The following is a 23,808-nucleotide window of genomic DNA, read 5'->3' on the forward strand; positions in this document are numbered from 1 at the left end:
AATCTTGGGTTCCATTCCCAGCTCTGAAGGGAAATGCGCTCTAGTGGGCACAGGCTCTGCAGCTCCTTTTCCCTTCCCATATGTTTGATCTCTTCTGCCTTCTCTGTTCAAACCAGTCCATGTCCAGACTCTCAAGCACCCAATCCCAGTCATTGTTTCCTTGCCTACAGTCCCACTCTCCACTCCTTAGGCTTCCTGTCCTGGCCCTAGTCTCCTTGCCCAACCAGTCTAAGTTTCCATCACTGGGCTTGTCTTCCAAAGTCCCAATCCTGCCCCAACTCCCACATCACATCTTGCTCTCCTTGTCCAGTCAGTCCTCATTCTCAAATCTTTGACCAGTCAGTCTCTGTCACACTCCACTGTGCCGGCTTCTCCTTTGATCTCTCTCTTTGCTCCCTCCCCTGGCTCTTAATCCTAGTCTCCTTTCTGAGGCTCCTCATCCAGTTTCAGTCTTCCTTCCCCTTAGTCCAGATTCTTCTTCTAGTCTCTTACCCATTGCCCTGATTCCTACCAGTATTTCCTCTGATGTTAGTGTCCCCAGCCCAGCCAACCGGCTCATGGCTTGCTTTCTTAGCTCCCCATTTCCAACTCCTTTCCCATGTTGTCCCACTTTCTCTCCCTCTTACCCCCGCAAGCTTCAACCTGAGCCCTTGGTTCAATCAACTTCCTTCCCTCTGGCGCTGCAGATTTTTTGCCTCTGCATTTACATCAGACAAGTTCCTCTTCTACTTTGCCTGGGTGTCAGTAAGAAGGGTCACTGAGCACACACAACAGAAGTGACAGTTCTCTGTGCACCAGAATACCAAAGGAAGCAAAGACTAAGAAACAAAAGCTGAGCATGTTTATTAAGAGTTTATTTCAGTAGGTGTCCACCCTACAGAAAGCTGAGGCAACTCTAAGAGGAACCAAACTCTGAAAGTACATAACATGTAAAAGGAGCAAAAACAGTTCAACTTAACATATTTGATGGTACAACTGGTCCCTCTGCTTTAAAAAAAACCTCATGGGAACAACTTATTCCCCAAGAGGATAAATGTATTACCTTTATGGCAGCTTCAAGAAATTGGTTTACTTGCCTGGCAAGCCCAAATGAATATTTTTGACAGCACCATTTTAAAGTTATGATCCAGGATAGCCTGAGATACAGATGAAAGCACATGAGCTTCACAGCTAATAACCAAACTCACACAATCTCTCCCCTGCCACATCTTCAAAGTACTCTCCCTTTTGCCTCTCCTACTACATTTCTCAAGACTTTTAGTTGAGTACATATAGGCTATGGCTACACCGTCTCCCTAACTTGAAATAATTTACACACTTTGCACAACACAAACTGAGTAAATTGTTTTGAGTTAATTTATTTCAAATCTGTTGCTGTCCAAATGGCACCAAAGTTTGAAATAAGCGCCTACTTCAAGGCTTCCGCTACCTCTCTCACGGTGAGGGGGTAACGGAAACAGAATACTGTGCTTGAAATAGCCGCGCTGCAGTAGCTGCAGAGTTGCCGTTTTAGGATACATTTGTATCCTGAAATAGCAACTATAGTCGAAACATAATCACAGTGTTTACCTGAATGGACCGACTGTATCTAACTGTGAAAGACAGCATTTTAAAATGAAACGGACTTTCTTTTGGAACTTTTATGGTCCGTGAAGATTGAATATGAAGTAAGATCTGAGATGTGTGTTGGATAGGCTGCAGGTCAAGACAGGTAACAATTGGAATGTCATGAGATTACTGAAAGAGGTATCAGGAAAACACATAGGGATTTTAATGGGTTATAAAACCTTAATACCACCCATACCATTTAAAGGTTTAAAATGCAATGAAAGCTTTTTTAACTAGTGCTTACTGCTCTGCCCCCATTGCCTACTGGCAGATCCAGCTCTTGGCAGCTTCAGGCAGACCGAGGGGGAAGAAGGCGCCTGCTGATGATGCCAGATGGCAGAGCCAGCTGGCAGAAGCCATGATATGGGCAGCTGGACAGGCGGAAGTCAGGTGTGTGCAACTGAAGACGCAGCAGCATTGTGGGAGGGGGCAATGGTGATTAACAAAGTTTTCCAGTTAGCAAAGTGCCGGATAACAAAGCTTTCACTGTAACAACCTGAATACATATTAGTAATTTAATACCACTGTTATCAGTTCCAAATCACACCATATTTGTGCGTTCAAACATTACAAAAACAATAAGGACTTTGGTCGTTCAAATACTGTGCTTCGTGGGATGAGCTCTCCTATTAATGTGCATTAATGGGAACTCCAAGTGCACAGTGAGACAACAGCAGATTTGTTTATTTAATCTGGATGAATTTATGCAAGATGTTTTAAAGCTGCTACAGGAGAAAAGAAAAAACTGTTGCTGGGAGCAAAATGTATGCCTTTTCAAGATGCTTTTTCTTTGAGATTACAGAAACATTTGACTATTGATCATTTTAGAAAATATACATATATTGCAAAAATTAAGTACACAGCAGAGTTACCTTGGCTTTCTTCAAAAATTTACTTCACTGAAATATTTCACAAGCTCCATTATGTGTAATAATGCATTTGGAGAATGTAAATAACCTAATTAGACTTGCTTGTTTCAAGACGCCAGGCACCAGTCAAATATCGCAATCGTATAAAAAGAAGATCCCTGCCCATCTGCAGCCAGCTCCAAAAGGGAACCAGCTTCGAACCTGTGATTAATGAAAGATACCAAACAAAAACAAAAACAAAAAAACAAACAAAAAAAAAACCCCACAAACAAACAAAACAAAAACAAAAAAAACAGAGGGACAATGTTTACACAAGGGTTCACCTTAAATAAAATTATCATCAATAACACAGATTTAACCGCAGACCACCTGTATTATTAGCTTATTCAGCACCATGATTTAGCCCATGATTAAAAAGTTTCCACTTGAAAATTTAATGCTTTATAATTTAAATTATATTTAAAATGACATGAGAGTGGGACAACCTCTGGCAGAGATAGTAGCTCAACATATACTGTGGTGGAGTTATGTATGCAAACCTACTCCTGGACAATAAATCAAACTTTGTTCAGGCAACTGGGCTGAGGGAACTGGAAAAAACTGTATGCTTGTTTTATACTGTCCGAAATCACCCAGCACACAATATTAAGAGCAGTAGCACAAGCCAACTAATCTGCAAGCAAGTTAAGGTATCTAAACAATGTAACTAACCCTTATTCAATAGGGCTAGATATCGTGCTAAGTAGAATATGGTATCTCAGTGTTCTAACCAGTTCCCTACAAGCTGAAAAGTAACAGACACTGTAAGACTCAAAGAGAAATAGATGACCAGGGGAGCTTGTCCATGGGAGTGGTGAGTTTTGGAGCCATAACAAGAGGAGGTTACAGAGAGGAAGAATTGGAAGTGGGGTCATTGGGAGAAGCTGGCCAGCCTTACTGCATACAGATCTTTTCAACTTTATGGCTGTCTGAGGAGAACGCTCAATGCAACAGGTCCTCAAGTTTGGAAAACAATGTTTGACCACTAGGATGACATAAAGGTATTGCTTTCTGGACTGACACTCAAGAGGGTAGCAGGTGGGAAAGCAATTTACTCACCTTCAATTTCAGTCCAGTTGACCGCAACCTCTGCTATTGGTATTTTCAAGCGCTGAGCTATGTAAAGAAGTTCAACATCGAATGCCCTTAAATAGAACAGGAAATAGTAAATTCATGGATATTATTTTCAGAAAAATGAGCACTGCAGTGTTAATTAAATCTCTGTTCTAGTGCAATTTAAGGCACTTAATGTGCTGTTACGCAGTTTATTCTGATACTCTGAAGGTCAGGTTCATATGAAAGACCAATCCCTTATGCAGCTGAATGGCAAAAGCTAGCCAGGGTACAGATTATATCATCTTTCAAAAAACACATCCATTAAGAGAAAGGTGAAGTGGCACCTATTAGCACTGACTTTCCATTTGATCACAGTTGAGAATTAGACCTTTGCAAAGACTGCAGCAGTAGAGCTTCCGTACAGCACCAGTTTGTTTCCCAAGTGCTTTCTCGGAGGGTTTCAACTGCACCTGAAATGATCATTTACGCTGACAGGCTCTGCTTAGAAGAGATCCGCTACTAGAATACTGTAGTTGGAACAACAGAAGGCAGGAATAGGTACACAGTCCAAGTTCACACAGCTTCTCATTGCAGTATGTCTAGAACTAATGAACATCGTAAGATCTACACTTTAAGTTCCGAGATACACTCATTGCTTCACCCCACTTGCCCAACTCAAATTCCTCATCAGCTCAGCAGTCTTTAGGTCTGCTTTTCATAACAGCTGAGCATCCACAGCTCTTACTGAGGTCATGGATGATCACTATTAGATATAAAGGACATGATTTTTAGCAAATAACTACCTACAATGTAGTGCAAATGTGACTTTAATTTAAATCTCTAGTAAGCCAGTATTTCTCTATACTTAGTTGTATAGACTACGTATTGAACACAAAATATTCTGTCTTCTTGTTCACGTGTCATTAGGTTTCTCTTTACACCAAACATCTGTTCTTAGAAAGTCAGTCAAGAGTTACAGAGGCCTTTTTTGAAGCAGTACAGGAATATTAAGTGTCTTATCTGAATTAAGATAATTTTATTTTAGGCTTTCATATAAGGTCACTCACAAAGTCCACCTTCCTTGACGCTTTCTAGGCAATGACTTATTTTAAACGCCAGAAATGTGTTAATGAATGCAAACACTTACGATTTAAGTCAACTGCTATTGATTTTTAGAGTGATATAAAACATTAGCACTTCCTTTTCAGCAACTGTATTGTCTAGCTAACAAAAATATATAGTTACATAAAACATTTCTGCCTTCAATTGTTCAACCAGGATATCCATTATAGTCCTATCCAGAGTACATTGTTGCTTTAAGGGGGAGCATCCATAATATTATATTTCTATAAGGTGGCAGAGAACTATTGTTAAAGGTTGAAGTAAAGACAATTTTGAAGTTAAAATGGTTTTCTTGGGGAGCCAGGACAACAAGGCACCCGTCAAAAACTTTGGGAGCACAGAAGACATAGGCAGCTCAGCTAAAGGGTGCATATCTTTTTCAACCTCAGGCTGCGTCTACGCTTACCTGGAAGGTTGACAGCTGCTATGCAATTTTTGGTACCCTAATTGCATACCAAAAATTGACTTTGCAGCTGTTGACTTCCGTGCCTCTCTTCACGGCAGAAGACTGACGGGAGCGCTACTCCCGTTGACCTTCCTTAATTCCATACTGCTAAAAAGAAGTTTCAGGGTCGACATTGACCCTAAAACGCGTCATTTCACACATGCGCAAAACGGCACCCCGGAAGATTGAATGTAAACATTTGATCTTCCCTGGTGAGTATAGACCTAGGCTCTGATAACATCCAATATGTGAAACTAATGAGAGGAGTTAGCTGCTACTGACCAAGATGGATTTAAAAAACCCATAATTAAAAAAATATTTTCATGTTATTAACTCATACTTTCTTCCTATTTTACAATGTGAAATTGCTGAAGTGGGTGTTCTGTACCTGTTTCCTTAATTAATTTCCTAACTGTTGTTCAGATTCCAGATTTTACATAGATTTTCTGCAGATTTTCCACCCGCTTTAAAAAAAAAATCACTCTTAAAATGCTCATCTGTGCTGAAGAAGGAAAGTCCAGGCTCTCAAGAACATATTTACTGGAAGAACACCACATACACAAACACAAGACTGATGAGCAAGTAGCCACAGCTATATTTGCAAACAGCACCACTTGCCTGTGTAGACAAAACTTCCGCAAGTCAAGAAAGCTGAAATACTAGACACACCCAGGCTGTAATCCTCCACCATGGTTTTCAGTTTGAAGTCAATGGGATTTGTGTTCCCAAGTCACTCAGGTGCTTTTAAGAATACAACCGTTAGGTCCCCACATACATCTTAACAATTTTGGTCTCTGTGCATAAAATGTTCATAACAATGAGATTTGGCAGAATTTTTTTTCTTTTTGATAATTTCAATAGAAAATAGTAAATGTTTATTTTAAGCCTTTTTCAATTTTATCTATTTAAATTTGCACAGTCATGGGGAGGAATCTGATAATTAATTACAGAGATGGAGCAGTTCAAAAAGTTAAAATCTCTGTCACTGTTAAAACACAAATTGTCAACATCACATCAAAATATACAAAGTAAATATTCTTAAATCTAATTTTTCAAGCAGCCTTTTTGCTTATTTTGCTGATTTGTAAATTTAGATTACTCATGGGGATTGTTTTAGATAGTCTTGTTTATGTACTGTGGAAATGTTTATCAACATTTACCAATAAAAATCTAACCCTGCCAATTCTGTCAATAACTGTAGAAGTATTTAAAGTCTAAATAACTTTCATTGCTAATCCTGAAGTCATTTTCTTTGATGAGTCAAAAGTTTTGTGTCTCTAGGAAGTGTGTGTAATAAAAATACATTTTATGTGTGATGATGCATACACTTATGTACATGCTTAACTTTAAGAATGAGTAGTCCCACTGAAGACAACCTAATCATTCACGTGGCACAGAGTGGGCAATAATTTTCGCAGAAGTGGACTCCATGAATTCGGTAAGTGGTTGCAGACTGTATTTTTCTACTATATTAACGGAAGGGGGTGTGAGGTCTGGAATGGAGTTTGGCTGCAGGGAGGTGAGTGGGGGAAGGTTGTCTAACCTGGGGCAAGAGTGCTGGAAGGTGTGCAGGGTCTGGTGGGGGTTTGGCTGCAGGAGGAGGGTTGTGACCTGGGGTAGAGGACTGGTGTGAGAAGGCATGTCAGGTTCAGGCTGTGGCCAAGAAGCTCTGAGGGTGGTGCTGGAGGCAGAGACAATGCTTGAAGAAATGCTGCCCTCCTCTTGCCCCATCAGAAGGCTGCTATGAGCTGTGTTCCCTCTATCTTTTTCCATCCATGGGCAGAATACATTTTGTTATATGCACCAAGTTTCAGAGCCTTAAATCTATAGTTTACATTTTGCCTACTGCAGTTCTGTAGAATGTAAATAATTTTAAAACCCCTACAGTGCTGGCATACAGAGAAAGTAAACATAAACATTTACAACTTCATTTCTTGTAAATGCTGATGTGAGTTTGCCACAGCACCCATTTTGAAATGAGTCTTACAAAGCCTTAAGATTTTAAAAAGTTAACAATGCAAATCAATCATGTAAAACACCGCCCCAGTGCCACTGACTATCTTTCTATTATAGCCAGGCCTGCAGCCGGAGCAGGAGGCGAAGGGGACAGTTGTTCCTGGGCCCAGTGTTTCAAAGGGGCCCAAAACTCTGGCAGTGGTGGTGGCTGGAGCTCCAAGCCCCCATCAAAGACTGTAGAGTGCTGTGCTGCCACTCTGTGCGTGGCTCGGGGCCAGAGGGAAGATTGCCTTCAGGCCCGCCCCTTCTGTCCTTGGTCCCACCCCCTCCTACCTTGCCCCAAGGCCCACAGTGGTGGAGTACAGCCTCTTACAAAACAGAATTTGATTGGGAGAAATTAAAGGGTGTAAGACTTAAAAAAAACTCTTGCTTTTAAATACACCCCTTGCTTTTGACTTATGCCCCTCCCCCATAGGGAAGCATCCTTGTCTCTGCTCTATACCCTTTTTAAGTGCATAAAAGTAAAGGGGCCATCAACCCAATACTTCTCATGGGAAAGGATTCTTCAGTGCAAGAACAGAGGAACGCAGCCATAAGGCTGTCCTCCTTATGCGTCCCTGGACAGGTGGCACACTGGAAGTGGAAGGAGCTGCATCAGACAGTACTGTAGAATGCCAGGAAGCCTTACAAGTCAACCAAAGTACGGCCTGGGGAGGTTACAGTAATTTAAAGAGGTTGTCTAAATTATGCCTCCGGCCTCTCTAGCCTCAATAACAGCCCAGAATCAAGAGGCTGCAAGGATGTGCTCAAAAGGGGATGGGACCGGGGGCAGAGGTAGGGAGAGGGGCCAGAGCAGGAGCAGAGGCAGGGAAAGGGGAGGGCGGAAGCTTGAAGAGAGGCTGGGGCAGAGGGGCAAGTTGGGAGTGGGGTGGTTGTGTGGCCAGCCCTGGCCTTTCCAGGACCTCTCCTTCCTGCCTTGGTGCCTCTCCCCAGCACCTCTCCCTTGCCTCCACTCTCTGGGCTGCAGACTGACGTGATGACATCATTCTGTTGCCCGGCAGGAAAATTTTTTTATTTTTAGAAAGAGACAGTAGGCACAGAAGACAACAGAGTTAACTAGGGAACCAGAGGTTTGCAATAATCTCTAATCAGGAGGACTCCAGAGTGGGACTAGGGCTTATTAGGTGCCACAAAAACCAGTTACTGCAGTAAATGAATTTGTCTAAATGTGCTGAATCTGTTCCAAGTGATGTTGCTATTTAAAAACTGTTTTCTAAAAAATAATCCACAGGCAATTTACTACATAATTACTTGTTCCTGTTACTGAAATTTTAGATTTGTATTACTTGTCTTTTTTGATCGACTTTTATATTTGTAAACACAGATATCTCCATTAGTTACTTTTACTTCTGAGTAGTTGCAAACAAACTTTTTGCTCTAATACCTATAACTCCATAATACCCATTACACGTACTAACTGACGAGAAATATTAACAGAGACATATCATTTAATTGTCCAAAGAATTATGCTGCACAAACCGGTCTAAAAATGCTGCTCAGCCTAGTGAACTAATGAAGAGTCCAATCAATAGCTAGGCATTATTGTAAGTTTTACCACCCTATAGAAATTGATTGATGCAATGCCAAGACATTACTACCCACTGGAATAATATTCAAACAAAAAACACCTGTCAGTAAATTTTAGTGATCAGGAAAGTAAAGGACTAATGGCCCAGGCAAGAACCAGGCAGAGGGCTTCCCCCTCCTACAATGGGAACATGTGAAGATGTGAACATGTCCTAACTTTGAACCATTCCCTCCTCCTATGTCTAAAAGAAAAGGACTCGTGGCGGGATACTGCTGGACTACATTTCAACATGCATGCACATCCAATACTTGAGTTAGCGACGAAAGAGGCTGCAGTGTATTCCATAAACTGATGATAACCAGTTCTCCATCTCATCAGAACCAGATGGTGCAATGGAACCTACTGTCTTTTTGTAATCTCAGCAAGAACAAGTGAACTATCTGATGCTTAATCCGGGCAAAAACAATGTGACGGTGGATTCAGAGGTCACGAACACATTAATCTGCAAGTGTGATATCTGCCCCCAGATTAAGGGAGTGCATCTGCCATTTGGGACTCAGGTTCAGAATCTAGGAATTTTGCAAGATCCAGGACTGCTTTCATAAGATCCAGTAGTATGCTTATTTCCAGTTGTCCTCTGACACAGTTTTACATGCACGATCTTAAATTTTAGCATGGACAAAGGAACAAATATTTGTTCCTGGTTGTATTTAACCCTAGTAATTTGCCTGAGCCACAATTTAAGACTGTTTTAGTTAACCTCGGGACATAATTTGTAACAGCATTCACAAGCAGTCTGTGTCAGTCTCCACATCAGCTGTACTCAACTGCTGATATGTTTATCCTGCTGGCCCCGCACACTCATCTTGGGTTCTGAAATTCCAGATGGGCTTTCTTCCTGCTTGTGCATCATCACGAGCAAGAAGTGTTCTCCAGGACAAAGTTAGGCCCTTTGTTATACATACATTGCTAACTGGAATGTAGACCTTATCTAGACTGGAAAAGTACTGCCAGTATTGTTATAGGGACAAACCCAACTAAAGGAGAAAGGTTAATCTAGCAAGAGTTTCCCAAATGAAAAGATCTATTGGCTTTTTTGCTTTTATGTCTGCATCTAAACAAGGGTTTTTTCACTCAGTATAGCTATGTTGGTTAGAGACGTGGCTTGTTGAATTTAAAACAACAATAATAATTATAACTATTATTAACCAACAGTTTAGGTCAGGGCTTAGTTGACAAATAATTCTGTTGGCAAGGTACAAAGAATCATCAAATCCAACTAATTCCCTCACTTGCATTGAGTCTGCAAGACTAAGAGGAGGGACAAAACCAGAGGAGAGCAACGAGAATGATCAAAGATCTAGAAAACATGACCTATGAAGAATGGCTGAAAGAATTGGGCTTGTTTAGTTTGGAAAAGAGAACATTGAGGGGGGACATGATAGCAGTTTTCAGGTATCTAAAAGGGTGTCATAAGGCAGAGGGAGGGAACTTGTTCTTCCTTGCCTCTGAGGATAGAGCAAGAGGCAATGGACTTAAATTGCAGCAGGGGAGGTTGAGGTTGGACATTAGGAAAAAGTTCCTAACTGTCAGGGTGATCAAACACTGGAACGAATTGCCAAGGGAGGTGGTAGAATCTCCATCACTGGAGATATTTAAGAAGAGGTTAGATAGATGGCTTTCAGGGATGGTCTAGAAAGTGCTTGGTCCTGCCATGAGGGCAGGGGGCTGGACTCGATGGCCTCTCGAGGTCCCTTCCAGTCCTACTCTATGATTCTATGAAAACCTGTCACTAAGGTCAATGGATACAGTAAGACTCAGATCTGTGAAATAAGAAGGTGCCATTTTACCAGTAATATTTTTGCTAAAAGAGCACACTTAGTGCTTATGCTAGAGAAACAAATGACAATTTTTAAAATATTCACTAGCTCAGCATAATTTCAAAAAGGCTGTTGACACACAACATGATGTACCTTTTCAGGCAAAATTATACAAACAAAACATTTTATCCAATCAATCAACTGCGAGTTGTCTTGCAAATAAAAGTTTGACCAGTCACAGATACCTAAAGCACCTGTCAATGACTGAGAAGAATAAAAATACTCTTGGAATTTTCTTCATGTGACTAGCATCCAGCATGAGGAAGATCTACCAATTAACAATTGGCATTTGTGATTCCTTCTTGCAGGAAAAGGAATCCAAGATGCAAAGAACGTTTACTAGATCCATTTGGATCTGAAAAGGCAAATATTTCTGACTCCAATTTTACCACAGTCTACCAGTGTAGCCATCTGGTAGGTTAAACTTTTTTCAGTGCTTTAGGGTTTAAAAAAAGAAAAACAAAAACATAAATCATCCTTCAGGTTAAGATTGCGTTTGCATAAATAAAAAGAGCACTTTAAATCTGGAAACATGTAATTCCTGGGTCCATTATGCTTTTAATATAAGCGTTTTACCTTTCTTTTATATTTTAATTTAAAATATGTGCTCCATCTATTTCTCAGAAATAGATTAGTGGTTTAATCAGATTCAAAGCCTAAAACATAAAGCATATGTTCTTTGTTTGGAAACTGCTCTCATTTTAGATCAATGTCAAAACTTCGCTATATTGGAAATAAATTCGGAAAACATTGTGTGTGTAGTGGTATGTTTGCAGATGATTATACAAAAGGCAGTTCTAAAAATAATCCCAAGAAAATTTCTACCCTTTATTTGTAAACATGATGCAGGCAAAGTAATTTATAATGTTATAAGACCAATAAAGTAGTCCTTCGCATGGCTTTGCACAGCTATAATACCTTCTCTTTATGGATTTCAAAGCATTTCACAAACATTAATTGTGTTTAAGAGCACGCTTATGCTAGTTTATCTAGACACTTCTATGGCCCTCAATAAGACAGTATCTCGGCACTGAAAATATTCCAATTCTACCCATGTTATCCTGTCAGATGCAGCAAGTTAAGAGTGTACTCTCGAACTGCTGCAAGAGTTAACATTAAGGCGAACGACACACTGGTCACCGTTTGTGGAACATACACAGAAAGGTGGAATGGTACAAATACAGAAGATAGGGATACACTGTAGCTCTAGCTTGAAATAACTCATAGTTACACAATTTGTGGCGTGCAACTGTGTAAGTTATTTCAAGCTACCGTATTTTGAATGTGGTACAGCCTAAACTGCCCTGGGGTTCGAAATAAGGGGCTATTTCGAACTTCCCGGCAACCCTCATATAACCACAGTTACGGGTAATGGAATATTGCATTTGAAATAGCCCTGCTATTTTGAGCACAGTGTTTGGCCACACAGTTTCTATTTCAGGACATAAACGTACCCTGAAATAGAAACTGTAGTGTAGCTTTAGCCACAGAGATCCAACTCAAGTAACATTTGGAGCTGATTTTCACGAGTAAGATAATGGCTGAAACTTGCGACGATGGGCATCAGATTTTATGAAGGAAGATTTTTTGACATGTCTTTTCCTCCCATGGCATGGGAGGCAAAAACAGAAACAGGAGGCCCCAGTTGTGAAGAAACTGAAAATACTGTTTTCATTCTTTTCTGGTAGTTTGTTAACTACATAAAAACTGAAGTTTTAAAACCTTTCATTCTGTTCAGTCTAGCAGCAAGACATCTGCACTGTTTATACTACCAAATTTGTTAGCAAAAGATATTTGGCTCACAACTGAGTGTGAATGCCCTCTCAACACTCACTCCTTCAGTGAGCTATGCTAACAGGCTGCTGAGAGAGACCCAAATAAAATGTAGCTCTCTCTTGGATAGCTGCTCCTCTCATTTCAAAAGCTGCACTGACAGGGTCCAGTGCCCCAAAATAAGACACGACACTCTCTCTTTCTGGTGTGCTACTTCAGCATTTGTTCTCTGTACCGAGCACCAAAGTCTGCTTCTCCCTTTATCTGAAGGGAGGAATTCCTGGGGTCTTGCCTGCCGGAGCAGCTGAACTCCTCCACGTATGTGTGAAGCTCAGCTTGGAGTCACTTTTCACCACAAGACTGGATGTGGTTCAGTAGTTTCTCCCCTACACCCCCGCTTCTCTCAGAACTTTCTCAACAGTTCATCTTTTTGTGTTTGATGTGGCAGAAATTCAAGTTACATTTAGAGGACACTTTGCACGGTTACAATTGGGCTGGCACTAATTGCATGAGAAAGCTCAAGCATCTAAGGATTTATAAAGGATGCAGCTGTGATAGCTCACAGTAGGCACAAACTTAGAATGCAGGTCGATAATAATGAAGTGAAGACTTCCATTTAAAAAGCAGCTATTAATTTTGTATAGTGTAAAATGTTAAACAGTACCTTCTGGGAGTGAAGATTGTTCTGTTTCAAGAAGTTAGCTTTGGCATGAAATATCTCTTGATTTACTAAAGCTCAAATATGCAACAAAGCTCCAAAAATACAGGAGAAAAAACGAGTCATGAGAGAAACCTAGAATGAGATTGGATTCATTCATTCACTTTCTAAAACTTTAGTTGTGATTATTTCAGATGTAAAACAATTTCCAGTTATAAGTGAGGAGAGGTCATATTTGTGTGTCATGTAGGTAAACTGAGGAGTAAAGCGAAGGGCATTTGAGGTGCACAAAAGTGACTGTGCAAGGTCAAGGCATAGCCCTGCTAGATGATGTACACATCCACTTTTCTCCTGATGTCACTGGGAATTGGGTTAGTGTGTGGGTGCTGGCCTGTGATGTATAGGAGGCTGAAGTAGACGATCTTGTGGTTTCTTTTGGCCTTAATCTCTACAGCTGTGTCTACACTACAGAGTTTTGTCTACAGAAGAGGCCTTCTTTTGACAAAACTAGGGAGCGCCCAGGCTACGAATGCGTTCTGTCTAGAATCTGCTGACAGAACACAAGCTGTTTCCCAGCAGAGCTATGTCCTGAAAGTTTGAGGCACAGCGCCTCTGTAGACAGATTCTGTTGAAAGACAAGTAGTGTAGATGCTCCGGGGTGTGTGTGCGTGTGCATGTGCTCACTTCACCTAGAAGCCCTGTTTGCAGAACTTCCAGTTGGCTGTTCTGTTGACAGAAGCCTGGACAAGCTGGCTGCTCTCTGTCAACAGAGGGCATCGACTGGGGGAGTCCCTATTAGGTGTGGATGTGTTCTGTAGACAGAGGTTCTGTTGGCAAAACTGTTAACTGTGGCTTCTGTAGACAGAACTTTGTAGTGTAGACCCAGCTAATGACTTTCACTATGACCTTGTAGGATTAGCCACTTCGTGCTTTCAGAATATTGTTAAAAAATGAAGAAAAACTTGAAAAGGGTAAAAAGATTTACGGTTTTGCATAGCCATCAGCTACATCTACACTAAAGTGTTCTGCAGACAAAACTGAGGTTTTTACCGGCAAAACTTGCAGAGTATCTACACACAATATGTGTTTTGTCAATGGACACGGTCAACAAACAAGCCATTTAGGCACTTTGGGGGGCCCTTTTGTCCACAGATGATCCACTTTTGTGTGCTGACGCGATGTGTTGACAGTTTTGTTAGAACATCTCTTTCGACAGTAACTTCTGTAGACACGCATCTGTTGCAGATGCAGCCATCATGTATATGTTTTCTGGACAAATTACACCACCATTGCTAGTTCAAGTCTTAGATAATAAAAGAGCTATAATATATAGCTTACCCAAAAGACACGGAATAAATACATCATTTCCTAACTTTAGCCTACTTATATGTGCATCAGAAAGGCTAGAACATTCTGCAAAAGAAGAGCAGACGGGGTTTTTTTTTGTTTTTAAAATCCATACACAAAGCTGCAGTTAATGTTAAAGTTGTGACCTAACAAGAGAAAGAAAGTTTGAAGGGGAGACTGATGCTATCTTTAGTTTTATTCCCTCAAGGCAAGAGCTATAGGGTGCAACAGCTGGGACTAGAAGTGCATGGGAGAGGGGACTGCTGCACACCCAGGCCTGAGATGGTTTCCATTAAACACAGATTTTACAGTCTGGTTCAGTAGCTCTCAGCACCCCCACTATAAAATTGTTCTAACATACCTGGCTAAGGGCCAAATCCTGTATTCCAGTTACAGCGGAGGAAAGGACACATTAATCCATTCCCTGCTATGTAACTCAACTCCACATGATTGCTAGCTTTTGAGCCCTTCCCTAACTCAAAAGGGTGTATGAGAACAAATTCATTAATATGAGGGAAGTACCTTCCCCATTTTACAGATAGGGAAATAAAGCACACAGAAACTAAGTAACCTGTCCGCATCTCACAGGAAAACTACAAACTACAAAGGAGATGGTAATATAATCCAGATCCCAGAGTCCCTATGCAGCATCAAGATTATCCTTGCTCTCCAACAGCAGCTTCTCTACAGTCCCCAGTGGACAAACACAAAATGAGATCATCGGCTAGCAGTGGTATATGAGTCCATTAAGGATTCCCCGCTGCTCCAAGGCAGAGTGTACACACCCCACCCCCACTTCAGGGACCTTGTGGAGACACAATAAATTCAGACTGTCTCTCTAATATTGACTAGAGGCCTGCTGGGATGGAATCACTGACTTTGTTGGGCAGCAGCAGGAAGAAGGTGGGCCCCCCCTTTACCTTCGCTCAATCTCAGGAGATATATGCAGCCTCCATAGTACACTGCCAGATCAGCTGCTCAGCTTCAGCCAAGTTACACATCACAAACGCATCAGGGCCCAGATTTATCCACAGGGAGTTTCAGTTATTGGATTGCCAGAGCCTCAGTTTTGTGCAGAAAATGTTTTATTCAATAATTAATGCAGTTTTTAAAGAGTGAATTATGCTGCTAAATAGTTAAATAGGGCAAATCTATTAATAAAACATGTAATGACTGGATGCAAATATACACAGCGAAACTAGAAATTTATTGAAAGGTATATTACATATCAAAGGGAAAAACTATTCTTGTTTTAGATAAATTTGCTACTTTGGAAGAGTTGCACAGACTAATGGAAAAATATGAGTCACTTTTTTGCACTAAGACAGCAAGCATTCTTGATACAGGACTCCAAGTTTTATGTACATCAGAAGCCCTCAGCAGTATTACTCTGTAAGTTACTACAAAGCAAGGTAAAGCGTAAGGCTATTTTCACCACAGTACCTCTGAGTAAAGCAGGTTAGGGTGCCAAATTGAAAAGTCACCTGTTCCTTAATATTTGGTACCTACTACAGTTATACACAACCTAAATTCCTAATAAACTGAAGTTATAGTTCTCTATCCTCCCAACCCCCAATGTATTTTGTATCTTTAACTGCATGTGGTGTAGTTATTTCACTGTGTCTGATTTCTCTCTCTCTCTCGCTGCAGAGTCCCTTAAACAGAGACAGAGGAGCCACAAAACCCTCATATATTTTAAAAGGAATGCATACTATTTACTACATGTTATTTAGAGGGTATCAGCAACTGGAGTTATTTGAAAATGATGAATGTCAAACAAAAGAAAACAATTTTCCTTTCAGGGACCCTTTTCTTTTCTTTGAGAAGGCCAAATAGCAACTGCACTCGCTGGTTTCTCACAGCTTTTGTATCAGCCTCCTGAAGTAACAGATACACCCTAAAATTAAAGAGACCGTCAGAAAATAATATATTTTGAAGGACAACACTTAAGAGCTGGGCTTATCATGGAAACGTCCATAACATTAATGCAAATGAATGACTAGAAATAGATCTATAAAATTTAATTTTTTTTTCCTTCGAAGCAGATGAGATGCTTGAAGGTTATAAATTCTATTCTTGGCTCTACTAAATTCTTCATTGTAACCTTGGACAAAACACTCACCTAGAAACTGACTTTCTGAGGTACTTAGCACCACAATTCCAGGATAAATCAATAGGAATGGTGGTGCTCCAGCGCTGAAAACTGAGTCCTTAAATTCTGTACAGGCACTTTCAAATCCTCCTCTGTAAGACATGAGACCACCTCATTTGCAATAGGCTTTAAAAATTCTTGCAGCATGTGTTTGCCCTGACACTGAGTTAGAAATTTATAAACTGAAGCAGCCCCACCACCCTCCCATTCCCCTGCAGCCATTTTGCATCTTCATTTTTGAAGCAACATGGCTTGGCCACAACTACTGACCTAAACCTTAACCTAAAACCACATTTACTGGATTTGATGAGGTTAGCATGATTGGATAAAAGTTCTCAGCACGTGCCTGAATGTCGAACTCTCTTCTAGTAAGCAGTCAGGGTAATGAGACACAAAAATATCTTTCTACAAGAGATTTTCCTAGATGAAGACATTTTGAAAGACTAGATTATACTCAACTAAGTCTGGACCTAGCCCATGATGATGTTTGTTTGGCAAGAAAGATGGTGTATAAAGTCTACAGGAACTATGACACTTCATGCGGAAATGGCATTTCAGTCTCCTGGGCATGTCCACACTGCAATAAAATACTTGCAGCAGGTCCACGTCAGCTGATTCAGGCCTGCAGGGCTATAAAACTGCAATGTAGATGTTTGGGCTCAGGCTGAAGCCTGGGCTCTGGGATCCTCCCCCATTACTTGACCTCATTGCTTGGGCTACTGCAATTTTACAGCCCCATAACCTGAGTTTTGCAAACCTGAATGAGCTTACATGGGCCAGTGTAGATGTTTTATTGCCGTGTAGACATACCCACTATAGCTGTCATCACCATGCTGCTCTAATAATGGACATTCCATCCCCCTCTCCAGTGCTAAGTTACAATGAATGACAGCACTAAAACCATGCAATTGTAGTCATGGTTTTTACTGCTCTTCTTCCATTTTAAGGAGTATCGTCTTAATGCCCACTTCTTTGTAATAGAACAGCATGGACAGTGCACATCAGAAATTTCCTTTACATGTTAGGCTTCCTGTAATGATATTTTTTGGTTTACTTTTAACATACTTATAAGGTAATGATTTGAGGGAGGGTCAGTTAACAAGTAATAAGTTGGGAAGTTGTGCTAGAAAGCAACACAGGCTGGTGAAATTTCAAACTTTCAGATAGCTCTTATATCACATATCAGAGGAAGGCTTAGACATCACCATCCACTGAGGCCCATCAGTGTAGCGCAAATGCCTTCTTGTATTTTAACCCCATATGAAAACCTGGCTAACACATCTCTCCACCCTTGCATATCGTATGCCTCTGAAGTACTGAGGAAGAGAAATTCTGCGTAACTGCATCATATAGCTGAGTTTGGAATATAATTTACAGGAAAAGTCCTAAATTAAATAAAAGTTTTTCTTCTACATGCTTTCCAGACACAAGACAATTTGTAAACATCTACACGATAATCTATATATTTCAGAGTGTGGCTGCCTGCCTGCCTCTCAGTGCTAAGTATGTGCCAGAACCTCTCAAACTGTAAGAACTATGACTGTGAAATTCGGTATGCAGCATCCTTTTACCCCAACTTAAATCAAAGTCAGGGTTCAGTTGTGCCTGGAAAGTGGGAAATGCCTGAAATCCCAGGATTACACAGAACATGGAAAGACAGGGGCACTGAGAAGTGGGATGACATACTTCTGACTCACCACTGGGGGGCAGTGAGTGCAGGGAGCAGAGATTCTGCAGAGTGACATCTGGGGGCAGTCACAGTAAGAAAACTAGCCAGGTAGAGACTGAGATTATATTTTTTAAAAATAACTTCAGTTAAGGACCCAAGCAATGTTGGGTACATTTGCTAGTAAAATTATAAGGAATAGTCAGCATACATTTGTCAAAAAATCGTGCCCAAAGAACCTAAGTTTCTTCTTTGTCAGGATTAATAGCCTGAGGAATGGGAGGAAGCAGTGCATTTGACGCATGTTGATTGTAGTAAGAGTTTGGACATCGTACTCCATGACATCCTCATAAGCAAACAAGGGAAATGTGGCCTAAATGAAATTACTACAAGGTGGGCACACAACTGGTTGAAAGACTATACTCAGAGTAGTTATTAATGGTTTGCTGTTAAACTGCAAATGTGTATCTACTGGAGATCCACAGAGGTCAGACCTGGGGCAAATATTTAATACTTTTATTAATGACTTTGCTAATGGAGTGGAGAGTATGATTATAAAATATTCAAATACCAAGCTGAGATGGATTGTAAGCATTTACAAATACAGAATTAGAAGTCAAATGAGCTTGACAAAATGGAGAACTGGCTTGAAATCCACAGGATAAATTCAATAAAGACAAGTGCAAAGTACTTGATTTAGGAAGAAAAAATATAAAAGCCAAACCACAAAATGAGGAATACACAGGAGAGTGTATATAAAGGATATGGGAGTTATTATAGATCACAGACTGAATATGAGCCAATGTGCTTCAGTTGGGAAGAAAAAACACATCTAAGACGTAGGAGGGAATTGTCTCACGCTACCCTGCTAGTGAAAACTGAGCTGTAGTAGCGTGTCCAACTATGCATGTCAAACTTTGGGAAAGATGTGGACAAATCAGTGAGCGTTCAGACCACAATAAAACTGAGCAAAGGTTTAGAAAACCTGACCTACAAGGGAAAAAACTGGGCATGTTTAATTTTCAGGTAGGTAGACTCAGGGGGGACCTGATAACAGTCCTCAAATATGTGACTATACATAAAACGGACTGTGGATAGTTGGTCTCCTAGTCCCCTGAAGGCAGGACAAGTAGTAATAGACAGAAGCCTTCAAATCTGCTTTATATGAGCAGGTATCTACATCCACAGATGAGGCTATCTGCCGATCATTTTTGCAGCTGCCTCTAGTAATAAGCTTAATCCAAAGTAAGGCTGCAACTACACTATGAGAGAAAATTGATTTTACTAAAATCCATTTCTTAATGCTGGGTTTTATCCATTCGATTTTGAGCATCTTCACCTTCCCACAAGCTCCCCACAAAATTGACTTACTGCTGCCACACACAAGTAGCTTAAATCACGTGCTGCTGCGGTGTATTGTGGGAACCTATCCCACAGTTCCCTGAGTCCCATTGTATTCTGGTCCCACAAATAGACGTGGGTATATGACAACATCTTCCCACATTTTATTCCCTCTTTCCTCTGCCATGTTAAGTATGATTAAGCAGAGATGGGTGCTACACTGAAACAGTGTGCCTAGGCTCTCTTTTGAGCTTAGATATTGATTTAGGCATTCTGGGAAAGAGGACTCTAAGTAGACAAAGTTGCTACACTGAAACTTGAATGAATCATCAATAATGGCTGGGTATGGCTAAAAGACAGTACACTTTTGACAGCCACAAAAATCGTGACCACCCACAGAGGCCCTTTCAGCAACTTGAATCTGGATTTAGGCCCCTCCAAAAGAAGACCCTTATGCTTAAGTAGACACGGTTCCTACACAGAAACTCTAATGATTCACCACGCTAAAAGACACCAGCCTACAGTCAGGTTTGGACCTGGAAAAGACGACCCTAAGGACAACTGTGGTAATTGTACAGCTAATACATTGCCTTCATTGAAACATATATGGCTCAGAGTGGCTAAAAGACCCCCATCTACAGCCAACCCCTGAAAATTGTGACCCTTACTGCGTGCAATCTGCCTGGCACCTTGCGCAGCACGTCCTTTTATTGGTTTGCGGTCAAGCCATGTGATGTGGCTGGGCGCAGGAATGTTCCAGATCGTGTGGCACATCCGGGGGGAGGGGAGGGGAGGGGATGTGGGGGTCAGGACAACACGTAAATGGCTGAAAAGAAGTTTCTCATACTACTCAAGCACAACTCCCACCCACAGCCTAGCTGACACATTGGTACGGGGGCAGGGGGCAGCGCAGAAAAAAAGGCAGCTAGCAGGGGTATACACAGAAGCATAGACCCCACAGCTGCGCTACCAGCAAAGAAAAAGAAGAAAGATTTTTCATCCTCTCATGATCCTACAGCCACGGCCTTGCAGGTGCTGAATTGTACCAGTCTTCCTGTTGCCTAATTCCTCTGCACCTGAGAGCACTGGAGACGTAAGAGGCCAGAGCAGAGAACTGTGGGGCACACACGGGACATCTGTGGAGGCTAATGAATTCGACTTAAGACATGGCTCATCCTCATTACCTTCATTTGGAATTTTAAATCTGAACTGAACGCTACACCCATCAGGTTACTACGATTTTAGGATTTTGATATTATGTTGATTTTAGTGGTCCATAAACTGAGCTAATGGAATTTACAGGCATTTGGAAAAATCTGGCTAACTGACTTAAGATCGATTTCATCTTGTAGCGTAGATGCAGCCCAAGTGGGAGAGTGGGGCTAGATATTTGGAAAAATACCTAATGATAGGAGTAGTGAAGCTGTGGAATAAGCTTCCAAGAAAGGTTACGGAATCACCCTTATTGGAGGATTTTAAGAATTGGTTACAGGAACACCTGTCATGGGTGGTCCAAATCTGCTTGGTTCTGCCTCAGCACGGGAGAAGAACCCTATGATGTTTTGAGGTCCCTTCCAGTCCTAAATTTCTATGAAGGGTAACGGAGTTAATAGAAATACATCCAAACATCCAACTCTGTCCTCTAGTGTAGTTCTTAATATAACATTCAATGCTTTGCAACCATGTTAATAGTTTAAGACAATAACAGATGTGAAGAGCAATACAAAAGACAAGTGCTAGAACCGATTAAAATTGATTGAGCAGCTGTTTCCATACACATGCAAATGGTTTATCGCAGTTCTGCTATGGGAGTTACATCTTCACAACCTCGATCAATTATTACAAAAATTAAAACCAGAAAAATTTAACACAAATGAAAGGACCTACCAGCGTTCTATATGAAGAGCAGAAAAAGTCCGTGAGGCAGCTTCTCTGGTTAACAGTTTAAACCCACATTGGGTGTCCCTGATTTCTTGGACACAGAGGAACCATACTAGGAAGTGAAATCCATACATAAGAAGAGTTCGGAAGTAAGAACGCTGAGAACAAAAGCCAAGAAATTACATGTTTTCATTTACATTACAAAAGGAACACCTGAATTGATCTCAACAGAGGACAAGAATTCTATTTCATGACCATTCTGAGGTTAGATATTTCTATTTGTTCTGCACTGGAACGAAAAGAGAATGGTGGTGGGGGGAAAGGTGTTTCAGATAGTCACACCTTGGATATTCCACGGGATGTGGGAGACCCAGCTGGAAATCCTTGCTCTGCACAGGTTTTCATCATTCCAGAGCAAATCAAGCAGAGCACGCACTTGAATGTGGTTGTCCCAAATCCCAGGCCAATACCCTGAACGCCCACTTACACAGTTTCCGATCTCTGACACCCCAAAACAAAAGCTTTGAGGTAACTGAGGTCTCTACACAATAGTTCAATTTTTACAAAATAGCATATTCTACATTTCAATTAGTTTAGGGCGTGTATGTAACTTTATAATAATGAGGTACATTCCTGTACAGAATGAACTTCTTATTGCAACTCTGTATTTTAAAGCTTTGTTTCCATGGCTCAAATTAAAACAAATCAATACATATACAGAGCTTCGTACAGATCATATAAGTAGAATGACAGACATGTTAGAATATAATGTTGCATTCACAGTATGATTTTGTTTGAAACACACAAAATACTTTTAACATTAGCTTTGGAAGCTTAGATTTTAAAATTTAAGGAAGTTTACCCACAGTGTAAAAAAGATCTCAACCATTATTTTAATATGTAAATTAAAGATATATGTCAGACCTTAAAAGAACAACAAACATATTCCACTTAAACAGTACCCTTTTATACATTCACTGCTTTCATTCAAGGTCAGTTCAGCTTAAGCAAATACTGCTTTAAGGACACAAAATCATGCAACTTACAGGAGGAGGATGTATGCCTGTATACATTGTGTATACGGCAGACAAAGCAACAGTTCTCCTGTATGGTCAGTCATGAATGATATAACATATAAACATAACGCAGAAGAAGACGACAATTGTGAGTATTGACTGATATTGTAATTTAGTTTACACAAATATCTCTAACGTTTTTAGTAGATTTTGTCATATTTTGCTTTAGTTAGAACTTTTGTTTATCAGTAATTCTTAAGCTCTCAGCTCTTATCATGGTCCTCACACCAGACCCTCTCAGCTGCAGGGTGAAATCTGGCTCCACAGCCCTGTTGTCTCTGAATTCAGAGAGGATTCCTGAGAGGCTGTTCACCCCATCTCTCCTGTGAGCCCATGCCCACCTGGCATTTATGCAAGCAGGGATATTTATTGGCAGTGTCTTCCCAATGCTACTGTGGAAAAGGCAGTTCCTTCTCCCTAAGTGATACATAAGGACAGGGAATAGGCTGCATGATTCAAAGAGCTGACAGATGACTGGGCAAGGAGTACCAAACCAGCTGAAGATTCTCTCACCACAGAGATATAGGGGAAAGCAAATTTGCCCTTAGAAAGGCCCATTCCAGTGCTTCTTCGTTATCTCCCAGCAGAAACCTCCTGAGTGAAAGATGGAGCACTTCAAAGGACTTCATCTGGACACGGTCCTTCAGCATCTTGTCACATGATTGTAGAATCAGATAGTCCCTCCAAACCCTGTATCACCAGTCCCATCCTTTGCGCATCACACCCCCCCACTTAGCCCATCTGGAGCACCTTACCCCAGGCCAGAAGTAGGGCTGTGACTCCCGAGGGGTGAAGCACAGATAAGATTAAGGCTGGGACTGGTGCTGCTGTCAGGGACCTAGGCTGGGGGCGGGGCTGGGAGTAGAGCTTTGGTGGGTCACGGTGGGATCCAGTGACTGAGGCAATGATCAGGTGCAGCACCACAGCCAGGAACTAGGACTGCAGCTGAGGGTAGAGTGGCATTCCCCCTCTGCGCCCTGCTCCCCCCATGTCCCCCGTGGAGGCTGGCCCAGGCCATGCTATGCAACCCCTGCAAACATTCTTCCACACCCTCAACCATTTGAGGCTCACTGCTTTACATGCATCAGGCCAAATGATCCTTGGGATTAGCTGACCTGGTAAAAAAACAGCATAGGAAGATAGTAAGGGTCTTCTATACCCTTTAGTGTTGTGAACATAGAGTCCAGGATTTATGTTTGGAATTACGTCTCAGCTACTATGCAAATTTTCTACTCACTAATGTTTATAGGAACTTTGATACTGCACTGACAGAAGAACAGATCTCTAATGCTATCAGATAATCCAGAGGGAAAAGCCGTGCTGAATTTGTGCCAAGGTTCTGCACCACTTG

The 23,808-nt window shown here is 41.2% G+C and overlaps 1 protein-coding gene across 2 annotated transcripts in view; it reads right to left on the minus strand.

Annotated features, from left to right (window-relative positions):
- Positions 1–840: 840 nt before the first annotated feature.
- Positions 841–23,808, minus strand: part of ALG5 (ALG5 dolichyl-phosphate beta-glucosyltransferase) — a 44,534-nt gene continuing 21,566 nt past the window's right edge. For both annotated transcript variants that reach the window (XM_074982485.1, XM_074982492.1), the window contains 3 exons: positions 21,388–21,539; positions 3,576–3,661; positions 841–2,678 (listed from right to left, as the gene is read on the minus strand). In XM_074982485.1, coding sequence (XP_074838586.1) covers positions 2,566–2,678; positions 3,576–3,661; positions 21,388–21,539 — 351 coding nt within the window. In that variant the 3' untranslated portion in view covers positions 841–2,565. The remainder of the gene's footprint in view (positions 2,679–3,575; positions 3,662–21,387; positions 21,540–23,808) is intronic.

The sequence above is a fragment of the Carettochelys insculpta genome, chromosome 1, assembly GCF_033958435.1.
Source record: "Carettochelys insculpta isolate YL-2023 chromosome 1, ASM3395843v1, whole genome shotgun sequence".
Lineage (NCBI taxonomy): Eukaryota > Metazoa > Chordata > Testudines > Carettochelyidae > Carettochelys > Carettochelys insculpta.